General features: G+C 40.5%; 1 protein-coding gene across 1 annotated transcript in view; it reads right to left on the bottom strand.

Moving 5' to 3' along the window:
- Positions 1–290: 290 nt before the first annotated feature.
- Positions 291–24,721, bottom strand: part of RNF213 (ring finger protein 213) — a 164,764-nt gene continuing 140,333 nt past the window's right edge. The window contains 13 exon segments of the mRNA XM_070740206.1: positions 291–1,614; positions 1,720–1,898; positions 2,010–2,099; positions 3,011–3,208; positions 3,570–3,650; positions 3,977–4,178; positions 4,274–4,454; positions 4,806–4,886; positions 7,535–7,667; positions 9,294–9,545; positions 10,080–10,174; positions 11,087–11,261; positions 15,654–15,813. Of these exon segments, the coding sequence (XP_070596307.1) occupies positions 1,464–1,614; positions 1,720–1,898; positions 2,010–2,099; positions 3,011–3,208; positions 3,570–3,650; positions 3,977–4,178; positions 4,274–4,454; positions 4,806–4,886; positions 7,535–7,667; positions 9,294–9,545; positions 10,080–10,174; positions 11,087–11,261; positions 15,654–15,813 (1,978 nt within the window). The 3' untranslated portion in view covers positions 291–1,463.

The following is a 24,721-nucleotide window of genomic DNA, read 5'->3' as shown; positions in this document are numbered from 1 at the left end:
ATTAGAATTGATATCTTAATTCTCATAAAAGATTCAAGGAGGTTCCTATCTGAACAAATGAAACCTATGGTTCATGAATTACATTCACATAGCACCCAGGAGATCTGGGGTAAAGCTCCTTGTTTTGAAGACACCTGTGGTAAAATTGTTAATAGTTTTTATCTTGGTGAATTGCTAAGTATCAGTTAACTAAATGACAAGTAGTAAAATCAAACTCATGTTCTCCAGCCCAAGAATGGTGATATAATTGCAAGGTGCTATAGAAGGAATAAGAGACAGAGTCTGAACTCTTTTGTAACAAGGACTTTTTATTAAAAGAGGAAAAAAGACTAGAAGGTAATTTTTTATAAATTGCATTTTCTGAACACTGAAAAAAATAAGTCATACTCTGTTTTCTGGCAGTACAGAAACCTGTATTAAGACATCATACTGGCACAATTGAAGAACACAAGCTCTGTTTCTTTAAGTTCTAGAGAGGGTTGGAATCAGTAGTAGGTTGCAGCCAGTACGCCTGGGATCGGATTTCCGGTGCCGGAAATGAAGGTGCACACCCATCTCTGTTCCCCCGATGGGTGCACTTGCGTGATTTTGCTTCTGTGCATGCGCAGCAAGCAAAATCTCGCGCAAGGACACTCATGCAAGATTTTGCCAATTTTAAGCCTTTTTTTGCTTCTGCGCATGCACCCACGCACCCCTGACAATCCTGGAGGACGTAAGTAAGCCACCAGTAAGTAGAGCCCTCGCCTTGTTGGAATGACTGTCTAAAGCATAACTTGGTACAAATGTCAATTATCAAAAGTAAGAACTATTTAAATATATATTTCTCTTTGGCAGCTAAAAATTAGCAGTAGATATTGGTCTTCATCTCACAAGAGCATTTTTAAACAAGAAAAATATTAATTTCCACAGCTTCTTAGAAAAAAAAATCAGCAAATCAAAGGAAATGCAACTTCATAGCCTATTTCAAATTCAGTAAACATAGTAGTTGGGATGGTTCACTTATATACAGTACTTGCTTGATTCTAACTACTTACTGAGATACCTAGTCTCAGAGTAGACAATTTAGTGTATGAGAAATTATGTCTCTAATTTTAAAAAGTAACTGGTAGCATTTAGAAATTCCAGGGAAGTTGAGGGAAAGAAGATTGTTTCTCTGCCGCTCCAAATTCTAAATAAATTAAAGAGTTTAAAGTTTATAATGGAAGTCTATAAACATTACTTGGTCTTTTTAGGAATCTCTAACAATGCAAATACTTTCCCTTGCAGTATACTTATCCAACTTGTATTTACTAGAAATCCTTCATTATCTAAAGCAACAATTCCTTTGTGTTTGTGCATCATTATTTATTCACATTTAGCACCATGATCCTTTATTTTTGTACAAGTATAAAAACCCAATAGTTAAATACAACTGCTCCTCTCATCAGTAAATGGAAGGAGAGAAGAAAATGTCTGGATTAATTTCATGGACCACATCCACCCCGTTTAAGAGTAGCTGCTATTTTCCAGGCAGCAATACACTGGGAAACCAGGATATCGTCTGGGAACATATCCAAGTCCTGAAGCTCACTGCTACCTTTTCCTTCAAGATATGGAGCAAGTACTTCTTTCAGGCTGGAAAAAAGGGGAAAAACAATAAGTCCAAAACAGTAAGATACTCTGCAAGACAGGATGTATTTCACTTTAAAAACCAAAAGGATTGGGCGGCTCAATACTTACCCCCATGTAGGACTGTACTCTTCTCCAATTTTGGAATGTTTCAATTTCAGCATGATCATTTCATGCAACTCCTGAAGGAAGGGCTCCAGCCCTGACTGAGTGAGGAAAGCTCTGAGAAGATGGATACTATCCTCTGTGAGTTCCTCTTTATAGGCTGCATTGATCTCTCCAAAAGGATCCTGGATAAAACATTATGAGGAAGAGAATGGACAAATATGGTTATTGAGGGGAGGAGAGAGAAGACAGTGGCAAGAAATGTCTAGCGAGCACATCCGTATCTCACATCCTACCTTTTTCAAATGCAGCAGCTGTTCTGATTTATGACTAGAAAGGAGCTGCCACAATGAAATGGCATTCTTTAGTTGACATCGGCTCAGTGCCTAAAAGGAACACACACATGTAAAAGTCTTGTTTTTTTGCAAATGATAAAATAAACAACTAAATGGCATTCATGGAAAGGCATTTAGGTCATTAAATAAAATATTAATATAAACTTTTCTGATAAATTTATTTAAGAAATCTTTTAATAATGAGAAGAGTGCCAACATTTTTCATATAAATTCTATGCAGCACACCACCAATCTCAAGTCTTGGGGAAGAGTTTTTCTCTTTACTGTGTCCTTTGATGATACCTTTTGGGTTTTATTCTTTATTTTATGTCCAGATATGGTAAGACACTTATAGTTGTTATAATTGGTCAACCTAGAAATTTGCCTAATAAATCCTAGAAAGTGGTACAATAACAAATCTTAACAGATTAACAGTGTTGGAAGGGGCTTTGCAGGTCCAACCCCCTGCCCAAGCAGGAGACCCTACATTTGCCCCTATCTAGGAGTGAACTCACAGCCTCCTGATTATGAGGCAAGAGCTCCACCTCTAGGCCACAGCATAAGATATGATGACCATTAGTTGCCAGTAGAAACAGTGTAATGCATTCCTTTTAGTTATAAACTGCAATTACATTTCAAACAGGTTATCATTAATCAGGGATCCTTTTAGTCTCTCCAGTTGTACTATGCGTTTCCTTTCCACTACCCAAATACTACCAAAGCACAGTCCAATTCAAAGGATAATTCTGTACTATAATCTCAAGAAGACTGATATTTACTACTCACAAACATGTTTAGAAACTTTCTTCAAGTGATTAAAACAGTAGAGATCTGAACTAAGCGAAAACGTCAGCTACCTTTCTCAGTCTGAGCTAGGCATACATTATATAGCCTCATCCTCACTAGCTTTTCTCTTTCATCTTACAGAGATGAAAGGTAAGCCTCTGATCCCCTGGACTCACCTTCGTCACTGGAAGACTTATCTGATTGCTCATCTGCAGGACATTTTCAGTGTAATCCGTCAAAATCATATGTGAGTCACCTCCAGTAGTAGCCAGGAATCCTAAAATAATTTCAGTGACCGAGAGTGCCTCACAGATGTCACTGTACGACACCAAGTCCACTCTGATCATGGCCATTTTAGAATTCGAAAGGGAGCTCTGCAACATAAGGAGATAACATCAACCAGTATTCATTCCTGGCACATTTTTCTGCAAAGAAAAGGCACATGCCATCTGGTACCTCTTCAGGGCCTGCAAGCAACTACACATACTTTCAAGCAAGCTGCTGCTTTTACCGTTGCTCAATTTCTATACCAAAGTTCCCCCACCCACCCACACACACACAAAGTAATAACTAAAACTAACACTGGATAGATAAAATCACTCCAACTGAACAGTAAACACACACCTTCCTATAAGCAATGTGTATTGATTACCCTGTGGTTTACAATCAAGTAAATAAGCACCAGATGGAATGATAGCGAGATCTGCTTGTTTTTTCCTCTTTTCTGAAACTCACCTGAATTTCCAGCTTTGTCTTGATATTGCTGAAAAGATGCTCATAATTCTGGTCATATCTGTGTATCAGTGTGGGTATACCCTATTAGGAAAAGGGAACAAAGCAGATGCTTGGTCAGCATTTCTTTGAAAGAGTATCTTCTGGACTAGCAGTTTGATTTCACAGGCTCCAGAACACTAATTAATTACATCAGGTTTCTATGGTGCCTACTGATAGTCCCCATAGATAAGTTATTAAAAAGGACACTCTTGTATAAGCTGTGCTATAGATTTGTTTGTTTCTCTTGGTTTTGCTCTTGAATTTTCTTCTATACGACAAAATTACAAATGTATACAATAATCCTTTTTAATCCTGATGTACCTTTTTCAGACACCCCCCCCCCCCAAATATGTCCACGGTGCACGTACCTGCAATGTGATCTTGGGCTTCCCTTGTAGGAATCTACTGACAACTTGCTGCTCGATTTTTTCCAGGTCAAATTCCTGCAGGGCCTCTCCTCCTTTCTGCACGCTATACTGGCAGTTGGACAGAATGATTGGGATCAAATCCTTTTCGACTTCGTAACTGATCATGTGCAGATCGGCCACTTCAGCAGGGCTGACAGAGTAGCTGTTGAGAAGTAAAGAAGGGAAAAAATAAAAATCAACTGTGCTGTTTATTCAGCAGCATCTGTCAGCTGCAAGGAGAGCTGAGAACTGTGTTACCTATTGACATCCGCTGAATCTTTTGCTATGGTGTTAACGAAAGCATTGTGCAACTGAATGAGGTAGCTGACCAAAGAAGTGGCACAAAGGCCCAGATTTCTCCGGCGAGGCAAAAGGATTTCAAATGGATCCTTCACAGTGCGGTCCATACTGCAATAATCTTTAGGAAGCTTAATTTCACCTGCAGGGAAGAAAGAAGCCAGAGGCACCATTTTACTGTTGAATGCTCCATTTTAATTTTGGATAACTTCTGGATTATATAATGATTTACATAACCATCACATGTGGCCACTCAGATATTGCTGAAGTACAACTCCTTCCCTAACTGCATGGCCAATGATCAGGGATGCATGAGGTGAGCAAATTCTAGAGAACTACAGATTTTGCTTTATGGGCTAGAGTCTGTAGGCCAGCCAAAGATAATACAATATGGGGTGTGTTTTTTTCCTTCTTCTTCTTTTGGTAGTATTCCAATAAGGAATCCCTTATTGCTACCATTTGGTTTGACTGATAAAGTAAGTTTGAGTCTCACCATTTGTTTCTATAGATAACCTCAGTTTGTTCCAGACATCCAGAAATGTTTCCACTCGGCTTTTCATTTGTGACTTGATACCTAGAGAATGCAAGAAGCATAATAAAACAGATGGAATATAGCCAAAATTTATTGCTTTCTGATTTTAAAAAATGATATAATAAAATGAACTTTGCTGCAGCTGGATAGGTTCTATCCAGTACAAGATACCACACTATTCCTGGTGGCTTATTATTGAATTCCCGACAACCCCAATGACCCTAGTATCTCTGAGGCATCTAACTCAAAGGTTTAATTTAGTTAGTATATTTTTTAGAAATAATTCTATAAACTTGGAAGATGCCTAACCATCGCAATAGGATGGAGTGAAATCAAAAAAAGTCATTATCCCTAGGCATGATCACTAAACAAAATAGCCATTAAGTGACTGCATTAGTGGCACAAAGTGGCCATTAGGTTTCGCTCAATGACTGCAATCCCAGCTCTCCCAGTTGTAGTAATTAAGCAACTATGCAAGTTGTTAAACAGAGTGCTAGATCTGCCTGCTGAAGGAGGGCAAGCAATTTTCCTCCATGAGTGGATGGGAACCCTTGCCTGCAGAAACAAGCCTTGGATCTTCAGGATCCAACCTTCATTTATACAGACTGCCACTGGATTCCTACCACCACCACCTCTGTGCAGAAAGGAACCTCTGTGGTGGACTGCAAAAACGAAGCTTCGATCCTGAAGATCCAATGTGCAGAAGAGAACTGCTGTGGCTGACTGCAGGAACAGAATTGGGATCTTGAGGATCTGAGCTTTGTTTCTCCACCTTACCAGAGTTTTGGTTGCCTCTGTGTGCAAAGGGGAACATGTTTGAGGGGCTGCAGAAATGGGGCTCAGATTCTCAATAGATAACCTCCGTTTTGATAGCTCTTTAGAGGAGTTATCCTCCCTTCTATGCAGGAGAATGTCTTCAAGGAGATACAGACCTTTGAGATCTGTTCTGTTTCTGCAGCCCTTCAGAAAGTTTCATGCGGGGAAGAGAATGTCTCCAAAGAGCTGCAGAAGTGGAGGTCAAGATCTTCAGGATCTGTGCTCCAGTTCTGCAGCCCTACGAAGGAGCTCCTCTCCTCTCAGCAGGCAGCCCTTTGGCTCTCATTAAATATCTAGTCCTAAGGAAAGTACCATAGTTTTCGGAATAAAAAACGCACTTTTTTCCTTCCTAAAACAGACTGAAAATGTGGATGCAACTTATACTCTGAATGTAGCTTTTTTCTAAGCTTCCCCCCCCCCCAGCCCTAACTAGGTGCTAATGATTTTCCCAGCTCTTATCTTGCAGGCTCTTTCATTGTTACTCTCTGTGAATAATGCTTTTTCAGCACTAAATGTTTGCAGGCTTTTTTTCATTGGTCTACTTGCTCCAAATATGTTTCTTTCCAGCCCTAACCAGGTGCTAATGACATTACCAGCTCTTACAGGCTTACAAGCTCTCTCATTGTTACTCTCTCCAAATAAGGTTTTTTAAGGCCCTAAACCAGGGGATAAAATAATGTGCTGAAGCTGACCAGACTAAGGATGCTAGCCAGATGAATACCTGGTAGGCAGATTTCCCCCCACTATTTTCCTCCCCAAAACCTAAGATGTGTCTTATACTCCAGTGCATTTTATAATCCAAAAAAATACGGTACATCCAAATGGAAAGGAGAAATTTATGCACCACACTGAATGAGAATTTTCAGAATACTAATTTGTTGAATCTAGGTTGCATCAGTCCTGATGATATAGTATCACTGAACAAGGAAATGAAGAAAAGGCAAATTTAAAAGTTTTGTGCCAGGAATCAAGTTGGGGGGAAAAATACAGGGCATCATTGGCCCAAAAGCCAAACTATTTCCTTCCTTAAACCCTCAAAAGATCAGCAGGGAGGCTTTTGGCAGGGGAAGCCCTTTTTGTGAATCCAAAAAGCCTTCAAGAGCTGTCTTCCATATAAAGCAGTGCTTCTCAACCTGGGGGTCGGGACCCCTTTGGGGGTCGAATGACCATTTCACAGGAGTTGCCTAAGACCATAGGAAAAGAAAAATCCCCATGTTGTTAGGAACTAAAGCTTCTATTCTGGCGCCTTGGAAGATATTTTTGCAATCCGACCAATCAGGCGTTTATACTGACCTTCCTGTCAATCAGCTTAAAGCTCTGTTGAAAGAATTGGCGCTAGACTTATGGTTGGGGGGTCACCACAACATGAGAAACTGTAATAAGGGGTCACGGCATTAGAAAGGTTGAGAATCACTGATATAAAGCCTGGATGCCTTCAAGAGCTATCTTCCATATAAAAGGACAAAAGGAATGCTCAAGGTTGACTAGGTCTTCCACCCTTCAGAGGTGGGTAAAATAAGGAGCCAGACTGTTGGGGGCAATTGGCTGACTCTGTAAACTGCTTAGAGCAGGCTGTAAAGACTGTGAAGCGGCATATAACTGCTATTGCTATTGTATCTGTATCAAAACATCCCTTTTCTGCAAACAGAAAGAAGCTCAAAACAACTGGCTTTTTTGCATGTAGAAAGAGGATGTGATTGGTGCCATCTTCTGTTCCTTTCCTCGCTGAGGTTTGCAGTGCTTGCCAAGCACAGACTTTGCATACTCTCCAGTTAGCTAAACACCTTTGTTTTCTAAATATGCTTGGTAGTTAAGTAAATACATTAATGCTATTATGCTTTGCTATCAAACCAGAGAGCAAGGGAGAATCTCACTTGAGGAAAAACTGCTGAGAAACTCTTCAATTGTGCGATGTTCAATTTCGGAGATGTTCTGAAATCTCTTCACCAAGTCTTTCTGCAGAGCAAGAATTTCTGGCAGAAATTTCACTTGCCTCAATTCAGCTTCCTAAAAATGGAGCAGAAAAGGTCAAATCCGAAAGCAGAGGCTGAGTCTTTAGGAATGAATACAAGGTAACTGTCAAGAAAGAACACCATATATGCTTTACATATTCAGTTTGTATACATTTAGTTTATACATACGTACATAAACATACATGAAATCTGGTTCTCTCAAATGTAGGACAGTATTGGGGGCATGAGCTCCATTTTGCACATGGATATGATTGTGTCAATATTAACAGAACAACTATAAATCAATATTAATAGTTATTCACTTTCTGTTCTGAAAAATCCGCAAACTTGTCCATGAAGCTGGGAAAGTAGTATTGTTGACAATTACCCAATCATTAACAATTTAGAAAGGTACGTGGTAATAAGTAGCTACTGCATGATCAACAAATGTAGTATTTCAGACATAAACTTGTTCACTCTTGCACTTCATCAAAACAAATACTGATTGTTCCTCTTTCTATGCTTATTCTACCTTTGGGAAAGCAACCAACTGACAATCCAGCCCTCAACCCTCTTCCTTTTAAATTGGAAATTCTTTTTAGTCAGAAGATGCACATTGCATTTTAATGTGGTTGAGAGCAAGTGGATTTAAAAATTTTCTGAAAATAGAATAACAGAACTGGAAGGAAATTTAGAGATCCTCTAGTCTAGTCCAACCCTGTGCTCGATCAACACTACATGGGTTTTGATAGTATTAAGATGGGCACTGGAGAATTTGCAATGTTTGTGAATAAATCACTTAAACAGTAATTTTTATATTGATTGTACTTTAATAACCTAATATTTCTGATGTTGATCCTCTTTCTCAAGAAAGAGCTAGATCGAATAAGACATTTATTTTCTTCTTTCTTTCTTTCTTTCTTTCTTTCTCTTTTCCCTTTTTCTTTTTACTAAAAGGTAGTAGCCAAGATTATTGATTTATTTTCAACTATATGCTTGATGCACACAATCTAAATATTCACATGCTATTAATGTGCCATTTTCCTTCTTAATCAAAAACAAGGGAACAATAATTTCTACCACCACCACCACCACCACATCCAGTTAAAAAAATAATTCTGTGATTTAGTTTATTCCTGCCCATCCCTGCTTTAAGGGAAAAGCAACCGATTTCTGTGCAGTAAGCACTTGATCCAAAGAATGATCCAGAAAATCAGCTGAATTAGCAAATAAAGGATCAAGCAACCATGTATTTGCCCAACCATTAAGTTTCACTATCAATTTCACATGTGCAAGCATGAATTAAAAACGAAACAAAATGCTAGCCTGATCTAAATCTGACAGGACTTGGCACCTTCAAAGTTTAGAACAGATTTGAGTCCCTGGATGACAGCGCTATAGAAACACCAGCACAGAGGTTCCTTATGTTGCAGCTGTGATGTTAATATTTCAAAGTTTCTGCATGGTTTGATGTAGCTTAGCTTTTGACAAGCAGCTGACAAAAGAATTTCTGTTCCTAGATCAAAGCGGTTACATTGATAAAACTCAAGCAAAAAGAGGAGGCAGATGAAAAGAGGAGTTGGACAATTAATCAGAACGAGCTGCTGACAACTAGGTTCCAGCACTGCATATTTTCTGTTTCACATGACATGACTACTGGCAAAGATATTGGCATGCACACCTTTTGCAAGAATTTCTGCAAGACGGGCACAGCATCCTCGCCACCTTTCTGTTGGACGATGTGAGCCAGGTGCTCGACTGAGATCCTCTTTTTGCAACTCCATATCCGAGAGGAGTGTATAGCACTGTCCTTAGGAATACAGGACAGGAAGACTGCAGGGTCCCCGTAAATAATTTTCACTATAGGGTTGGAAGAAAGTCTTTCATCTTCGCTGATTTGTTTATTCAAGTGCAGAAGTGCTTTATCCAAAAGCTGCATAAAAAAACATAGCACATGGGTAAGAAGCATCATAAAATTTATACATGGTATGCTTGTTTGTATGATTGGTCTCTTAAATCAGGGTTTTTAGATTATTTTTTAATATTAGATTTGTTACATTGTTTTCTTTACTGTTGTTAGCCGCCCTGAGTTTTCGGAGAGGGGCGGCATACAAATCTAATGAATGAATGAATGAATGAATGAATAAACAAACAAACAAACAAACAACAGAGTGCATAAAAACAACCTTTTAAAAGCAATATCAGAATCATAGCATTCATCCAGGAATCTGTACAGCTGTAATGGTAACTTAAGTGACTGACCTTGGTTATTAATTCAAATATGCAAGTTTTCAAAAGCTGAATGATAATTTCTTAAAAGCTAGTTCAAAAATGTGGTTTTGAAATGTGTCACATACATACATACATATATACATACATACATACATACATACATACATACAAACATACAGAGAGAGAGAGAAAGAGAAAGGGGGGGAGGAGAAAAACAAGCTTTTTTTTTTTTTACCTTTAGTTCAGGTAGAATAATGATGTTTGCAACACTTTGTTCCCAATTGTTTCTGTGCTCTTTGGTGGAAAGCTGACTGCTAAAACGTACTGGCCCTGCAAAAGATTTATTGCATTTATTTGGCTCCCCCAACTAGCCAGTTATTTTGCTTCTTAGATTCAGGGGAGGAAACTCCTAGATTTTTGGGAGGGGGTTTATCTTAATGTGTGAAATAAAATAAACCTGTTTTCTTCATTATATTGCTATTGTGAGAAGAGAATAGTACAAAGAGTTCTGTATGGACTACATATTCTTTCCAAAGTGAAACACTTCAATGTACAGTTGATTACAGATGCAGAATTGATTTCTCTACACTTAGGCAGTAGAATCTCTGGTCATGATCATAATTCATTCCATAACTATGGTGACAACCTAATTTGGTCATGACCCGAATCTGATTTTGGAAATTTGGCACTTACAAAAAAATGGCACGGAAAGAGAAATCAGCAGCAGGGGGGAAATAATTGTGATTTTTTTTTTTAGTCAGATCCCAATTTGGTCGTGACCAATGGTTCTACTGTACAAGAAGCCACATGGGAATTCAGTGAACTCAAGATTTAAAATGAAGAAAGCAAGTTACTGGGTTGAAAAAAAAAATGTTGGTGGGTGAGTTTAGTACACCATTATTTCCCCCTGCTAGCCATTGTTTATTATCACAAACATTATCACACAGTATTATGCAAGTTAATGAAGACATATCATCAGAGACTTTTTGGACAGATATTAAGTTATCTAACACATCTAAATTCCTTAATGAAATGAGTGTGACTATGAAATCAGGTTAAAAGCCAAGTATGGCAACCACTCACTGGCAGCGATTTCTCAAGGGTATAATATTTAATCACTCTTGGTCACTGACCAAGGATATTATTTAAAAATATTGATATTATTTAAAAATATTGAAGGATATTATTTAAAAATATGCTGTCTTTAAATGTAAGCAACATTCAGCAAGCTGCTGTCCTTACATTGTCCTGCCTTTTGGTCCTTTGAAAGGCTACACAGAATGAGATGGACGACATTACTGGTTTCATCGGCACTCTTCCCAAGAGTATTCATCAGCTGCTCTAAGTCTTTGTCAATATGCTGCAGCAAGAAGTTTATTGGATCCTGAACCTGTGGTTTTATTATCTGCAAGAGAGACTGAACAACAGAATCTACTATTCAGAATTCTTTGTCTACTTGACTTGTGAATGAGTAATTAATCACAAGGCTAGATATTTTAAAAATATTCCTTTAACTTAAAAATAAATGAGTAAATCACTATTATATAAAGGGGAACCCACAATTCTCTTGACTTTAATTTTCTGCTACCACAATCAAGCACTACTATTTCAACCTATTGAATTTATTAAGATTTCCATTCCATCTTTCTACCAACAGCTCAAACTGGCAGAGAACATGGCCCTCTCTTCCATTTTTTCCTATAAGAACAACACTAAAAAGTAGGTTGGAATGATAGAGAATTACCTAGTGAACTCTATGGCTGAAGATGGATTTAGGCTCAAGTTTTCCCAGTGACAGTCCAACATCTTGGTTCTCTGACATGCATTTTTGGCAAAGAGTGTGGAACCTAATATGCCTGGGCTGTTTTTGTTTTTGATGCCAGTGCTCATTGCCCATAAGAAGTATTACTGATATTTTGTAGTAACACACTGAAACTAAAGTAATCTGTATTTTGGAATTGAGTGAAAAACATAATTTTGAAGTGTTATTTATTTATTTATTTATTTATTAATTACATGGGGCTGCCTTTGAAAAGCGTTCGGAAACTACAAATTGTGCAAAATGTAGCCGCACAAGCAGTCACAGGCTTGCCCAGACATTCACATATTTCTCCAACACTCCGTGGTCTGCATTGGTTGCCAATTGGTTTCCAGACCAAATTCAAAGTGTTGGTTATGACCTATAAAACCCTACATGGCATGGGACCAGAATACCTTCGAGACCGCCTTCTACTGCATGAATCCCAGCGACTGGTCAGGTCCCACAATGTCGGCCTCCTCCAGGTTCCGTCAACAGACAATGTCGTTTGGCAGTTCCCAGCGTGAGAGCCTTCTCTATGGGGGGCCCGGCCCTCTGGAATCAGCTCTCCCCAGGGATTTGTACAGCCCCAACCCTCCTTGCCTTCAGTAAGAGTCTGAAGACTCACTTATGCCGCCAGGCCTGGGACCATTAGATCTTTGCCCCTGCCCAATGAATATGTTGAAAGAATGTGGAGTGAATGCAGTGATTGTTTTTATGGTTTTTTGCTCCAAAAGACACATTAGGGCAGTGATGGGCAACCTTTTGAGCTTGGTGTGTCAAAATTCGCCAAAAAACCAAGCATAACTCGGGTGGTGTGTCACCTTGAGAAAAAAACATAATTTTGTGATATTTATAGTTTAAATAACAAATATGTATAATTATTTAACTTATCTGCTTAGTGACTTCTTTGTTAATCTGTCAGTTGGTTTCTTTTGTTGGTCTTGCTATTATTTAACTTGTGTGTGGTGCCATGAACTAAGATAAGTGAGGGGGAGGGGGAATTCTTCCAGTGATGGCAACAGCTGGACTGCCACAGGTTCACCATCACTGATTTAGTGACTTTTTTGTTGTTGAATTTCATTGGCTAAATCTTCAATTGAGGTTGAAGGCATCCACTCAAATGTGTAGAGACCCAGCTTTTAACAGGAAAGAAAAGGAATACAAGATTCCCTCTTATCTTTTTTCTTGTTAAAGAAAAAATATTTCTTTTATTTACAGGCTATATTTTATTCAGAAATCCCAAATGGCCTACAGCAGTGTTTCCCAACCTTTTTTGAGCTGCAGCACATTATTCACATTTACAAAATCCTGGGGAACGGTGAGCCGGGGGGGGGGGGGGGGGGGCTAAAAAAAGTTTGGACAAACCCCCCCTTTTCCTCTCTTTCGCCCTATTTCTCTCTCTCTCCCTCTTTCTTTCCCCTTCTCTCTCCATCCCTCTTTCTTTCTTCCTTCTTCTCTTTTTTACTCTTTCTCCCTCCTTTCCTCTTTCTCTCTTTCTTGCTTTCTCTCTCTCTCTCTTTCTCTGTCTCTCTTGCTATCTCTCTTTTATTCTCTCTTTCTCACTCTCTCTCTCTTGCTTTCCTTCTCTTTCTCTTTTGCTTTCTTTCTCTCTCTATCTTGCTTTCTTTCTCTCTTTCTTTCTTCCTTGCTTTCTTTCTCTCTCTTTCTCTCTCTCTTGCTTTCTTTCTCTTTCTCTCTCTCTCTTCCTCCCTTTCTCTATTTCTTGCTTTCTTTCTCTCCCTTGCTTTCTCTCGCTTTCTCTTACTTTCCTTCTCTTTTTCTCTCTCTTTCTTTCTCTTTCTCTCTCTCTCTGTTCCTCTCTTTCTTGCTTTCTCTCTCTCTCTTGCTTTCTCTCTCTTACTTTCCTTCTCTTTCTCTTTTTTTCTCTCTTGCTTTCTTTCTCTTTCTTTCTCTATCTTCCTCTCTCACACACACACTCTTTCTCTCTCTCTCTCTCCCTTGCTTTCTCTCTCTCTCTCTTGCTTTCCTTCTCTCTCTTTCTCTCTTATTCTCTCTCCTCCTTTTTCTCTCTCTCTTTCTCTCTCGTGCACCACGCCGGCAACAGAGAGAGAAAGAGAGAGGGAGAGCGGAGAGAGAGTGGAGGGCGGCTTGCCGGTCCGTGGCCCCCTGGATCAGCGTCCCTGCATGGCCCCAGCGCAGACTCCGCCATCACCTTTGCCTCCGCCTAAGAGGCAGCAGCCACATTCACCCCTTCGCCCTCCCAGGTGTCCATGGAGCTCAGCGCCTGGCCACGCGCCGCCTCCAACTCCCGGTAGCGCGCCAGACATCTACCTCAGGAACGGGTGGTTGGGCGCCACGAAGGGCGGCGCTTGAAGGCCACCATGGCGCCGTTGTCATCACGGCGCAAATCCAGGCAGTCCCGGATCGCTCGCTTCTCCGGCCAGCAAGCCGGCTGCCTGGGAAAGTGGCACGATTTTTAAATGCGCACTTTTCAAATACGGCGCTTTCCTGGGCAGCCGACTTTGCTGGCCGGAGAAGGGAGCGATTCAGGACTGCGTGGCTTTGCGCCACTTCAAAAATTTCTGCCGGGGGAGGGGGTTCCTAATGGCTGTGCGGGCACACAATGGCCGGTGCCCTCCCACCGGGCCCCAAAAGCTCACTTGCCATCACCACGTCCGCGTCCCTTTTTTTTTTTGGTGCTTGGAAATCAACAACGCGGATCCTTTAAGAACCTGCGCTTGCGCTCTGCCGGCTTTTTCTTTCCCGGGCTGGGTGGGGGGGAGGCGAAGGAGGCGCGGGCTTCTCCAAGCAGCAACGAAGGTGAAACAGGAGGGGGTGGTGAGAGTGAGGAGGGTTGGGGTTTTTTTGGCTCTCGTCACGTGCGTTTGGCGCATTCTCTCCAAAAGTTTCTCCGGCGGCCGCGTGTCACTAAAAATGACTACGCGTGTCAGTGCTGACACGTGTGTCATAGGTTCGCCATCACTGCATTAGGGCTTATTTTTTTTGGTTAGGCTTTATTTTGGGGGGAAATACGGCACTAAATACAACCGTTTGGCTGTCTATCTTAACTGGATCTTATTTTTGGGTAGGGTTTATATTACGAGCAGCCTGACAAATCATGCTAGGGCTTATTTTCCAGTTGGGTCTTATTTATGGGGGAAACATGATATTATGGTCTTGTATTCTTAACACCTATAATTATTATTTTTCATAATATTGAGAAAATTTGATTTTTCAAGTAATTTCATTTTAGATAAGTCATCTGTTTGTGTATACAGTGAACCCTCGATCATCGCGAGGGTTCCGTTCCAGGACCCCACGCGATGATCGATTTTTAGCGAAGTAGCGGTGCGGAAGTAAAAACACCATCTGCGCTTGCGCAGATGGTGTTTTTGCTTCCACTGCCGCCCGCCCTTCGCCCGCCCACCCCGTTGCTCGCGCCCGCCCACCCCATTGCTCACGCTGTTGCTGGGGCCGCTTCCCAGCTGGGGAGCCGAGCTAGGGAGTCCGGACCGCGCGCGCGTTGCTGGGGAAAGCGCGCGCGCTTGGGGAATCCCTAGCTCCGCTCCCCAGCTGGGAAGCGGAGCTAGGGATTCCCCAAGCGCGCGCGCTTTCCCCAGCAACGCGCGCGCGGTCCGGACTCCCTAGCTCGGCTCCCCAGCTGGGGAGCGAGCTGCGATGTCCCCAAGCGCGCGGGCACCGCCCGCCCGCCCACGCTGTTGCTGGGGCCGCTTCCCAGCTGGGGAGCCGAGCTGGGGTGTCCCCGCGCGTGCCGCCCGCCCGCCCACGCCGTTGCTCGCGCCGCCGCTGGGGTCTTACGGGGGCAAGAGGGGGAAGACCCAGGGAAGCCTCTGCCCGGCGGGGAAACTCCACCATCTACGCATGCGTGGAAGGGCACGCATGCGCAGATGGTGGAGTTTACTTCCGGGTTGAAAACTCGCGAAATAGCCCTTTCGCGATCCTTGAGGACGCGAAACTCGAGGGTTCACTGTAATGCATTTCGGAAAGAAGCAGGTAAGTTGTAATTTTTTTGGAAAAAGAAAATACCTGGGCATCATTTGAGGCTCCCAGAAGCAATGCCAAATGAGTCAGCAAACGAATCAGAATTAGGACAGCTGGCGACATCTCCCTCTCCGGTGTGACCACTGAAACCCTTTTCATAGGATCTCCAAGTATGTGGCCTGTCTGTGTCCTGTCCTGAATATTGCTGCAACAGTAACACACAAGATAATTTGTACCTTTTTCTTATTATTTTACAATGATTTCCAGATAATGAGAATTATAACTAAATATTTGTCATTCAAAATTGGGTAGATATAGGTAGCCTTCAACTTATCACCATTCATTTATTCAAAGTTACAACAGCATAAGTCAAGCATAAGTTACAACATACATCAGAAAAATGCGACTTATGATTACTTTTCATACTTGTGACGGCTGCAGCATTCCCATGATTACATTATCAAAATTCAGATACTTGGCAACTGGTTTATATTTATTATGGTTGCAATGTCCCATGTGATAATTTTTGGAGACTTTTTGATTAGCAATGGGAAATCAAATTCACTTAGCAACTTTGTTACTGACTTAACTGTCATGATTCACTTAACAATAGCGGAGACTTTGTCTGCATTTGCCTTGGACTGTGAAATATCAACTGACTCCATTTTAAAATAAAAGAAAACCTCAAATTTGACTCTGCTTTTAATTGGAAAATTGGAACTATACAGAAAATAACGACATAGAAGCTTATTTCCTGATACCATTGGATTTACAACATTCTTCATTAACAAAGACTACTTGATTCATAAGAAGATTATAAGTATATAATACCTATATTTCATCTTTCAAATTAATCCTTTTTTCCTTTTTTCTGTATTGTCGTTTTTAAAAGCAAATTGACTTAAAATATATGCACTGTTAACAAACCTTGGTTCCCTGCTCTACCTTAGTTAAATCAAAAACCCCTTTTGTTTCTCTCTCCCATAAGACAGTCTTTCTTTGTTATTTTTTTTCTTTTTTTCTTCTTTTCTTTCTTTTTACATCTTCCTTCTTTTATCTCTTTTTAGATATATTCCCATTCTCTCTCTTTCTTACTTTCTAATAGGTACTTTCCCTCTTTTTATTTATTTATTACTAGACTTTCTTTCCTTTTCTTTTCCTTCTAAAAGTGTTATGCTCTTTTTTCTCTTCTTCTGGTTCTGCTAAATCTATAGTTAAAAGACAACTTATTGTGAATTTTATTAGCAATTTGATTGACATATTTGTGGTTTTTATTAGGTAATAATACATTGTTATATATTAAGGGAAATTGGTTGTAAAGCAAATTGAACAGGTTTGGAATTTATAGGGATTCTCTTCCTTTTACTACATATAAATTAACAGCAATTTTAAATTTGTAACTATGTCTACTAAGGAGAAGGACATAGACAAATCGCTGCAGCCTACTCTGATAACAATACAAGAAACCTTAAATGCAATGAAGGACTTTATGCTTAAATCTCAAGAAGATGCAACTCAACAACGAGAGGCTATAAAAGACAATGCAACACAACAAACAGAAGCCATAAAATCAGAACTGGCGGAATTCAAAACAGAGATGGCTGAACTGAAAGCAGACATGGGAGAAGTGAAGGCACAGATGAAGGAGATGCAACAAACCCTACAAGAAAATGAAGACCGTGTTAAAACAGTTGAAGAAAAGACTGTCAAAATTGAAAAGAGAATGGACTACCTTGAAGGTAGAGCTGACTCACGATACAGAAGATATGATGAATCAATCACTCACTTGGAGATGCAACGCGCCTCGTATGGGCTACGATTTCAGAATATAATAGAAGAAAAAGAAGAAGATTTAAAGATAACTATGGCTGAAACTATTGGAGGAATACTCCAGGTGGAACCCACGGAAATATTGAGAGAAATCGATGAAGTTTTTAGAATTTCAAATAGCTACATTCGTCACCACAATCTCCCGAGAGAGATCCATATCAAGTTTGCAAGAAAGACTCTGCGAGATGATATACTGCACTGGGCAAGAACATCAAAATTGCAACACAAAGGATTTGAAATAAAAATACTAAAACAAGTCCCAAGAGGCGTCAGAGAAAGTAGAAGAGACTATCATTTTCTAACTAGAATTTTGATCAAAGAAAATATAACCTTTCGCTGGCTCATTCCAGAAGGAATATCATTGACTTGGCGTTCTAGAAGATACAAGTTGGAAAACCTGGATCAAGCAACGGATTTTTTTGAAAACAGTGGTATAAGCCAATTGGATCAACCAGCAAAGCAACAAACTGTTCAACAACAACCAGTACAACAGCAACCAGTGAAAGAACCAGCAACACTGCAGGAGCAAACCATGGGGGCTACAGCTCAGACAGTAGAGCAGGACCAAGGCGCTAGAAGAGTTCAACCTCAGCGCGAAACTAAAAAACCTAACAAATGACAATAAGTAAAGACTTAAAAAAAAATTCTGTAAATGTGAATGGACTTAATGAACCAAGGAAAAGGAAACAAATCTTTTCCAAAATCAGAAACCAAAATGCTCAAATTGCAATACTACAAGAAGTGCATATTAAAAAAAGTAATCAGAAATTATTATTGAATCCCAAAATTGGAAAAATGTATGCTGCATTGGCAGACCAAAAAAAAAGAGGAGTAGTGATGTATGTTGAGAATTCTATAAATTCCAAACAAATATTTAAAGATGATGAAGGTAGAATTTTGATTGTACAAGTTGACATTGAACCTAGACCTCTGATTATTGTTTCTATTTATGCCCCTAATGAAGATCAAATGACATTTTACAAAAAATTACATCAAATAATAACAGAGTTAAATATCGAAAATATATTAATAATTGGTGATTTTAATGCTATCACAAATAGACAATTAGATCATTCAGGGGGGGGAAATAATAAAAGCAAAAAGAGAAGAAAGAATCTATTACCTAGCACTTTCCAAAAAATGAAAGCGGAATTATTATTAAATGATATTTGGAGGGAAAGACATCCCCACAAGAGACAATATACCTTCTACTCCAACCCCCACAAAATTTGGACAAGAATAGACATGGTATGGGCTTCAAAAATAACTGCAGAACAAATAAAAGAGGTCGAGATGGATGTTAATACATGGGCTGATCATAATCCTGTAGTAGTTTATATGAGAACTAATAATAAACAGCTTAATTGGCGGATGAATAGAAACATTTTGAAAGACAAGAAATACAAGGATTGGATTGAAAAAGAATTAAAAATATTTTTTGAAATTAATAAAAACTCAGACACTACTCCACAAAACCTATGGGACACAGCTAAAGTATACATAAGAGGATTAACGATATCTTATACAGCAAAATATAATAAGGAAAATAAAATAAAATATGAACAACTAATAAATGAACTAAAACAATTAGAATGTTTATCACAACAAAATACAAAGAATAAAGATTTGAAAACAAAAATAAATGTAATCAAACATAAAATTAGATTGATAGAACAAAATCAAATAACTGAAAAAATAAAAAGAGCAAAACAGTATCATTTTGAACATGCGAATAAACCAGGCAGATGGTTAGCATATAAACTTAGAAAACAGAGGCAATCAAAAATAATTAAAAAATTAGAAGATAAGGACGGTTTAATAAAATATGATACAGAAGGAAAAGCAGACATTGTGTATAATTTTTTCAAAGAACTATACACAAAAGATAATATTAGCGAAGATGAAGTTTTTAACTACTTAGAACATTCAAAATTACCACAAATAACGGAAGATCAACAGTCTATAATGGATGGACCAATAACAATGGAAGAACTCCTAACAATAATTAAAAAACAGAAAAATAACAAAGCCACTGGCCCAGATGCAATACCGGCAGAATGGTATAAAATAGAAAATGAATCAATAAGAAATAATATGTTAGAAATTTTTAACGAATGTAGACTTGAGGGTAAAATTCCCAAATCCTGGTCAGAATCATTAATAACCCTAATTCATAAGTCGGGTACGGAACCAGAAAAAATTAAAAACTACAGGCCTATATCATTATTAAATGTAGATTATAAGATACTTACTGCTATATATGCAGACAGACTTAAAAGAGTTATAAATGGGATAATACATCAAGATCAAAATGGCTTTTTACCAGGTAGACAAATTAAAAATAATCTTAGAGTTGTCATAAATACGTTAGAATATTATGAGCAACACCCAGGGAAAACATTATCATTAATGTTCCTAGATGCCCAAAAAGCCTTCGATAATGTCAATTGGATATTTATAAAAATGCAATTAAATAAAATGAAATTTGGTCCAAAATTTGTTAACTTAATAGATGCCATTTGTTCAAAACAAACAACGAACATAATATTAAATAATGAACAATTGACAACCCTTGAGATAAACAAGGGAGTTCACCAAGGTTGTCCTATATCACCTTTGCTATTCATTATGGCTTTGGAGACTTTATTAATCAAGATAAGAGCAGACCCCAAAATAAAAGGCCTAACTGTAGGAGACGAGACTTACAAAGTCCAAGCTTTTGCAGACGATTTGACATTTATAATTGAAGAACCGATAACGACAGTCCCAATACTAATGCAGACAATAGAACACTATGGAAAGGTAGCAGGTCTAAAGTTAAATAAAAGTAAAACACAATTTCTAACCAAAAATATGAGTAAAATACAAGAAACCAAATTAGAATGCAATTCCGGAATAAAGATTGCTAAAAAAGTAAAGTATCTAGGAATATGGATAACAGCTAAAACAATAACGTTAAAAAATGATAATTATATAAAATTATTGACAGAAATAAAAAAAGATTTAGAAATCTGGAACAATTTAAAAATATCCTTTCTAGGAAGAGTGGCAACAATTAAGATGAATATTTTGCCTAAAATTTTATTTCTTTTTCAGGTAATTCCAATAAATCCAGGGGGTATTTTTTTCAAAAATTTAACAAACATAGTTAAAAAAAATTTATGGCAAGGGAAAAAAGCAAGGATAAAAATAAATTGTCTAGAGGATATCAAAGAAAGGGGAGGATTCGGACTTCCAAATTGGAAACTATATTACCAGGCGGCCGCCTTAACATGGATTAGAGATTGGATAACTTTAGAAAACAAAAGAATATTAAATTTAGAAGGACATGATCTCATGCTTGGATAGCATGCCTTCATATGGTATGATAAGGAGAAAAACCACTCATATTTTAAAAGACATACACTAAGGAAATATCTATTAGATGTCTGGAAAGATATAAGGAAAAATCATTTTTTAACCATTCCAGAATGGCTTGCCCCTTTAGAAGCAATAATACACCCAAAGTCCATAAAGGACAAAAAAATTATAAGATATAAAGATTTATTAAATGACCAAATGAAATTAAAATCCAGGATCAAACTACAAGAGGAAGGGATAACAATAGATTGGTGGCATTACGCACAGATTCGATCCAGATACCAGAACGACAAAACACTCTATATTTTCAATAAGAACAAAAATCTGTTAAGTAACTTAATTACTCTTAATCAAACAAAAACAATAGGGAAAATATATAAATTTCTCATCGCACACAAAAATATAGAGTTGACTCTAAAAGATAATATGATAAGATGGTGCAAAAATATTGGTAAAGAAATAGATATAGATACATGGGAGAAAGTCTGGATTAATAATTGGAAAATGACCAAATCAGTATCATTAAAAGAAAACCAAATTAAAATGTTCTATAGATGGCATCTCCCACCAAATAGGATAGCAAAAATGTTTCCTAAAACTTCTCCATTGTGCTGGAAATGTAAGAAAGAAATAGGAACCTATTACCATCAATGGTGGACATGTGGTAAAGCTAAAATATACTGGAAGATGATAGAGAAAATAATAAAAGAAATTATAAAGCAAGATATAGAAATTACCCCGGAATTTTATTTATTAGGAATTACCAATCAAACTTATAAGAAAGAAACTTTGTATTTAATTATACACATATTAACTGCGGCTAGAATTATTTATGCGCAAAATTGGAAGGGGGAGGAAGTCCCCAAAGAAGAAGAAGTTATTGCAAAAATATTAGATTGCGCTGAAAGGACCGTTGAACTTACCTGAACGGTCTTCTCGCTGCACTGTGAGGAGAGTCCAATATGGGTTGTTCTTCAGCCTCATTGGCAGGGACTGAGTTAAAAATTAACATAATTATGTCCCGCCCCCCTCTACCTCCTCAGGTTCAGTCAAGAAAAACGAAGGAATAGTGTAAACAAACCAATTTTATTAACTAAGAAGTTAAACTGGTAACGAACTGAACCCCTGGGCCAAGAAGCCGGGAGGGTTTGGACTCTCCTCACAGTGCAGCGAGAAGACCGTTCAGGTAAGTTCAACGGTCCTTCTCCCCTGCACTGTTCGGAGAGTCCAATATGGGATATACCCAAGCAAACCAACTAGGGCGGGATAGGCTGGACCAGGGGTGTCTGAACACAAACCCGTTGCAGCACTCTGCGACCGAATGCCGCTTCCGATGAAGCGAATGAGTCTATACGGTAGTGTCTGATGAAAGTCGTGGGGGCCGCCCAGGTTGCGGCCCGACAGATGTCATCGATTGACGCCTGTGTGTTCCAGGCGGCAGTGGTGGCTGCACTTCTGGTAGAGTGAGCCGTGATTGTCCTTGGCAAAGGTGTCCCACGTGTCCTGTATGCCTCCATAATGCAGGACCGGATCCATCGGCTGATAGTTTTAGAGGACACCTTGTTGCCCATGGATCCTGGGAAGAAGGAAACGAATAATGCTTCTGATTTCCTGAAAGAGCTGGTCCGTCGAATGTAAATCTTTAGAGCTCTACGGACGTCCACTTTGTGCCAGCGTAAGACTGACGGGTGTGAGCCGTGGGTACAGAAGTCCGGTAATATTATGTCCTGGGATCTATGAAATCTTGTGTTGACCTTCGGCAGAAAGCTGGGATCTAACCGAAGAGTAACCCGATCTGGGTGGAACACGCAAAGGTCCGGCCGGACTGACAATGCCGCGAGTTCCGACACCCTGCGAGCAGATGTGATGGCCACTAAGAACGCTACTTTGATTGATAGAAGGCGAAGCGTGATTTCTCTCAGTGGTTCAAAAGGAGGTCCTGTAAGGGCCTGTAAGACCAAAGTCAAATCCCAGGATGGGAAGTGATGGATAACTGGAGGAGAAAGATTCGAGGCTCCTCGGAGAAAGTCTTTAACCCATGGATGATGGGAAATCGGTCGAAGGGGGTCTGGTCTTAAGACCGTGGCGATAGCTGCCACCTGCCTGCGAAGGGTGTTTGGGGTCAGCCCTTCGTCCAGCCCCTTCTGTAGGAAGTCTAATAGATGTAAGATGGAGGCTGAGCGAGGGGGGATCTCTCGAGCTCTGCAGAATCTACAAAACGCTGCCCATGTCGCTTGGTAAATGCGAGTCGTTGACGGGCGTCGAGCCGATTGGATGGTATGGATGACCTTTTCCGACAGGGATTCCGCCCTCAAGCGGTCCCCCTCAATCTCCACACGGCAAGCCTCCACCACTGAGGCTCTGGGTGCACCAACGACCCCTGGGTGAGGGAGAGTCTGTGGTATGGGATCCTCCATGGCGGGGAGGTTGAGAGGTCCATCAAGTCCGCGAACCATGGTCGTCTGGGCCAAAAGGGGGCGACGAGAATCACCTCCGCCTGCTCCGAGAGTATCTTGGAGACTACCCTGGGTAGAAGGCAAGTCGGAGGGAAGGCGTAGAGTAGACCCCTTGGCCATGGGGAGAGGAGCGCATTGATACGGTCGGCTCCCGGGCACGGGAACCGGGAGTAGAATCGGACCACTTGGTTGTTGAGGTGGGTCGCGAACAGGTCCACTACCGGTTCCCCATAACGGTGTATAATGTCCTGGAAAACCTCCGGGTTCAATGACCATTCCCCCGGGTCGATGGTTGTGCGGCTCAACCAATCCGCCTGGGTGTTGTCTGATCCTGAGATGTGTTCTGCTTGGATCGAGACCAGGTGTGTTTCCGCCCAAGACATCAGGGAGTGAGCCTCCTCCATCAAACGGCCCGACCTCGTACCTCCCTGATGATTTATATGGGCCCTTGTTGCTACGTTGTCCGTCATGACGAGGACATGCTGTCCCTCTACCCAGTCTTTGAAGGAGTGGAGTGCCTTGAAGACTGCCCTTAGTTCTAGTAAGTTGATATTGGGGTCCCTCAGGTCGTCTGCTGTCCAGAGACCCTGGGCCACTCTGGAGCCGCAATGTGCTCCCCAGCCGGAGAGGCTCGCATCTGTAGTGATTGTCACCTCCCGATGGTGTAGGAAGGGAGAGCCTCTGGTCAGCGCTTGGGACGTCCACCAGGGCAGAGTGACGGACGGGTAACGTGAGATGTACCTGGTGTTTGGAGTGGGTCATGCGTGCTCTTTGGAAGGGGAGGAGGAGCCATTGAAGCGGGCGGGCATGCAGCCGCGCCCATGGGACGATGCTGATGCAGGAGATGAAGACTCCTAGCAGCTGGGATAGAAGGGCCAAGGGGACCCTGGTGCGGTGCTGAATAGAAGCTATCAGCGTCCTCACCCTCTGCTGCCTCTCTGATGAGAGGTAAACGATTCCGGCTGCAGAGTCTATCAGAGTTCCCAAATGTAAGAGCTGTTTGGTTGGATTCAGGTGGCTTTTCACATAGTTGATCGTGAAACCACAGGTCTCTAGAGAACGTATTGTCCGTTGTAGATCTAGTCTGGCCTGTTGAGGGCTGCTGGACAAGATGATTACGTCGTCCAGATAGGCCATGAGACGAATGGATCTGGTTCTCAGGTCGGCTGTCAGTACATCCAGAAGCTTGGTGAAAGCTCTGGGGGCCGATGAAAGTCCGAAGGGCATTGCCCTGTACTGGAAATGATGGTCCTGTATACAAAAGCAGAGGAAACGTCGATGATGTGGATGAACTGGTACGTGCAGGTACGCCTCTTTGAGGTCGATGGAGGTCATCCAGTCGTGGTGTCGGATGGATGCCAGGATTGACTGTAAGGAATGCATCTTGAAACGTTGGTAGCGAACATAGATGTTCAGCTGCTTGAGGTTGAGAATCAGGCGGTAGCCGCCGGACGTCTTGGGGACCAA

This window comes from Erythrolamprus reginae, chromosome 2 (genome assembly GCF_031021105.1).
Source record: "Erythrolamprus reginae isolate rEryReg1 chromosome 2, rEryReg1.hap1, whole genome shotgun sequence".
Classification (NCBI taxonomy): domain Eukaryota; kingdom Metazoa; phylum Chordata; class Lepidosauria; order Squamata; family Dipsadidae; genus Erythrolamprus; species Erythrolamprus reginae.
The sequence above is the reverse complement of the archived record's forward strand: the minus strand, read 5'-3'. Positions and strand labels throughout refer to the sequence as shown.